General features: G+C 38.0%; 1 protein-coding gene across 1 annotated transcript; it reads right to left on the bottom strand.

The window, feature by feature from the left end:
* Positions 1-52: 52 nt before the first annotated feature.
* On the bottom strand, positions 53-978 carry LOC107734006 (1-aminocyclopropane-1-carboxylate oxidase-like). The gene is made up of 3 exons (XM_016545863.1): positions 654-978; positions 448-572; positions 53-339 (listed from the first exon to the last, which is right to left on the bottom strand). The coding sequence occupies exons 1-3, from the start codon at positions 804-806 to the stop codon at positions 189-191; spliced, it is 429 nt and encodes a 142-aa protein (XP_016401349.1). The 5' UTR covers positions 807-978; the 3' UTR covers positions 53-188.
* Between the last annotated feature and the right edge of the window lie 729 nt (positions 979-1,707).

Below are 1,707 nucleotides of genomic sequence, written 5' to 3'. Positions count from 1 at the left end.
TATTATATAGTAATGAATCTATCAGAATTTATATTTCATGTTTTGACTGCGAATGTCACGTCCGTAACGCTGGAATTGCTCTAATATTTCTATCATGAGTTAAACCAAACTTATTTTGACAGGTTGTCCTGAAGATCTTTTAGTTTCACTTTCAGTTTGCATTTGGCGGTAGTATTGAGACGAAGACCCTACTTTATGACACACTCCATATGAAACACTAAGAAAGAGGGAGAAGGAAAGAAAGAGATAGATGAGAAGAAATAGATATTTACGATATCCGTGCGCAAAGATGTTGTATTGAACGCCTCCTTCAGATCACCGGGACGTCGAGGATTTAAACTGTGAAATGACAGGATATAAAACCATTCAAATCTTTAGCCATCGTTCGCGAGCAATATTTAGTAGGCCTAATACTTCTGAATCTAGCTACATAAGAGACTGACGTGCCTTTCCTTCTCCAGCGAAACCCAGCCGTGGTTTACATCACATGATAAATTGCCCCTGCTAAAAGGCTTCTTCATGTTTTCTGGCAAACAGAAGAACTTCTTTGAAACACCCATGACTTTTTCCACCTTAAACAGAAATGAACATTAGTCAGCTACAAACAATATAACTATTTGTAAGAAACAGGCATGTTTAAACAAATGACAAACCTCGTCCTGGTGTATGCCCGTGTTTTTCAGATAAACAAATCCCACCTCACTAAAGGCCTTTCTTATTTCGTCACTTAACTTTTCCAACCTATCATCTGACACATTGGTCTTTCCCAGTTCGTAGACATTGAAATCCACGACAGGTATCTCCATACTGATTTATTTTACCTTGAGACAGCAAATGTCAAAGAATTACTTTAAAGTTCTTTCCGAAATCGGGAAGAAAATACCCCAAGAATCTTCGTTTTGTTTATCAGTACAGCACAGCCCGTTATAAGGGTTGTGCGCAACAAAATATTCTTCTTCTTCTTCTTCTTCTTGGTCGTCGTCTTCTTTGACGTTTTATGGTTGTTGGCAAACCCGCTTTTGGTGCATATTCCGCCGCCTATGTGAAGGAGTGTGTTGATGTTGAGGGGAAAAAAACTTAATTTGACAAATTAAATTAAAGTGTCAAACCAAACAAATGAAACCCCCGTTTCAGCACTGGTCTTTCACACCTTAGATCTGAAAAGACTCCAGAAATGGGCGTGTAAAGCTGTGGAAATGTGAAGAGGGGAGAAAACAACCAATAACACAGACCTGCAACACACTCATTATCCAGACAAATGATTATTAAAATATATTTAAAACAGAAACAATAAAGGCAGTTAATTTTTGCTTACTCTTCTTTGAATTTTCGGTCTAAGTTTGCTGTGTATTACAATAATCCGTTGTGGCATTGCCAGTGGCGCAAAAACGGGGTATGCGGTAGGATATGCAGTGCATGGGGGGCGCCATTTTGCCAAAATCATTCTGTGAAAATCTTCTTTAATAAAAATGTAATAAATAATCAAAAGCTTAGTTATTAAAAAACATTGCAAAAATTTTATTTAACGATTTTTAGCATTTTAATGAGTTCAAAAATGTATTTATTAAAAACTTATTAAGACGCGGAACGACCACAACAAACGGGAGACTTTTCAGACGCGCACTTCAGCTTGCCCTCTGCACCAGAGCGCAGAAAAGGTAAGCTACAGGTGCCAAATGAGCTTCAGTAGAACAACAGGGAACTGCG

This window comes from Sinocyclocheilus rhinocerous, unplaced genomic scaffold, assembly GCF_001515625.1.
Source record: "Sinocyclocheilus rhinocerous isolate Xijiao unplaced genomic scaffold, SAMN03320098_v1.1 scaffold22267, whole genome shotgun sequence".
Taxonomy (NCBI): Eukaryota; Metazoa; Chordata; class Actinopteri; order Cypriniformes; family Cyprinidae; genus Sinocyclocheilus; species Sinocyclocheilus rhinocerous.
The sequence above is the reverse complement of the archived record's forward strand: the minus strand, read 5'-3'. Positions and strand labels throughout refer to the sequence as shown.

What these genes read in the sequence shown, in the direction of transcription:
- LOC107734006 (XM_016545863.1), bottom strand. Translation starts at nt 806, where the DNA reads ATGGAGATACCTGTCGTGGATTTCAATGTCTACGAACTGGGAAAGACC. An exon ending in CGGGCATACACCAGGACGAG is followed by an intron (nt 573 to 653) that starts GTTTGTCATTTG and finishes TTTCTGTTTAAG; the next exon opens with GTGGAAAAAGTCATGGGTGT. An exon ending in GTTTCGCTGGAGAAGGAAAG is followed by an intron (nt 340 to 447) that starts GCACGTCAGTCT and finishes GTCATTTCACAG; the next exon opens with TTTAAATCCTCGACGTCCCG.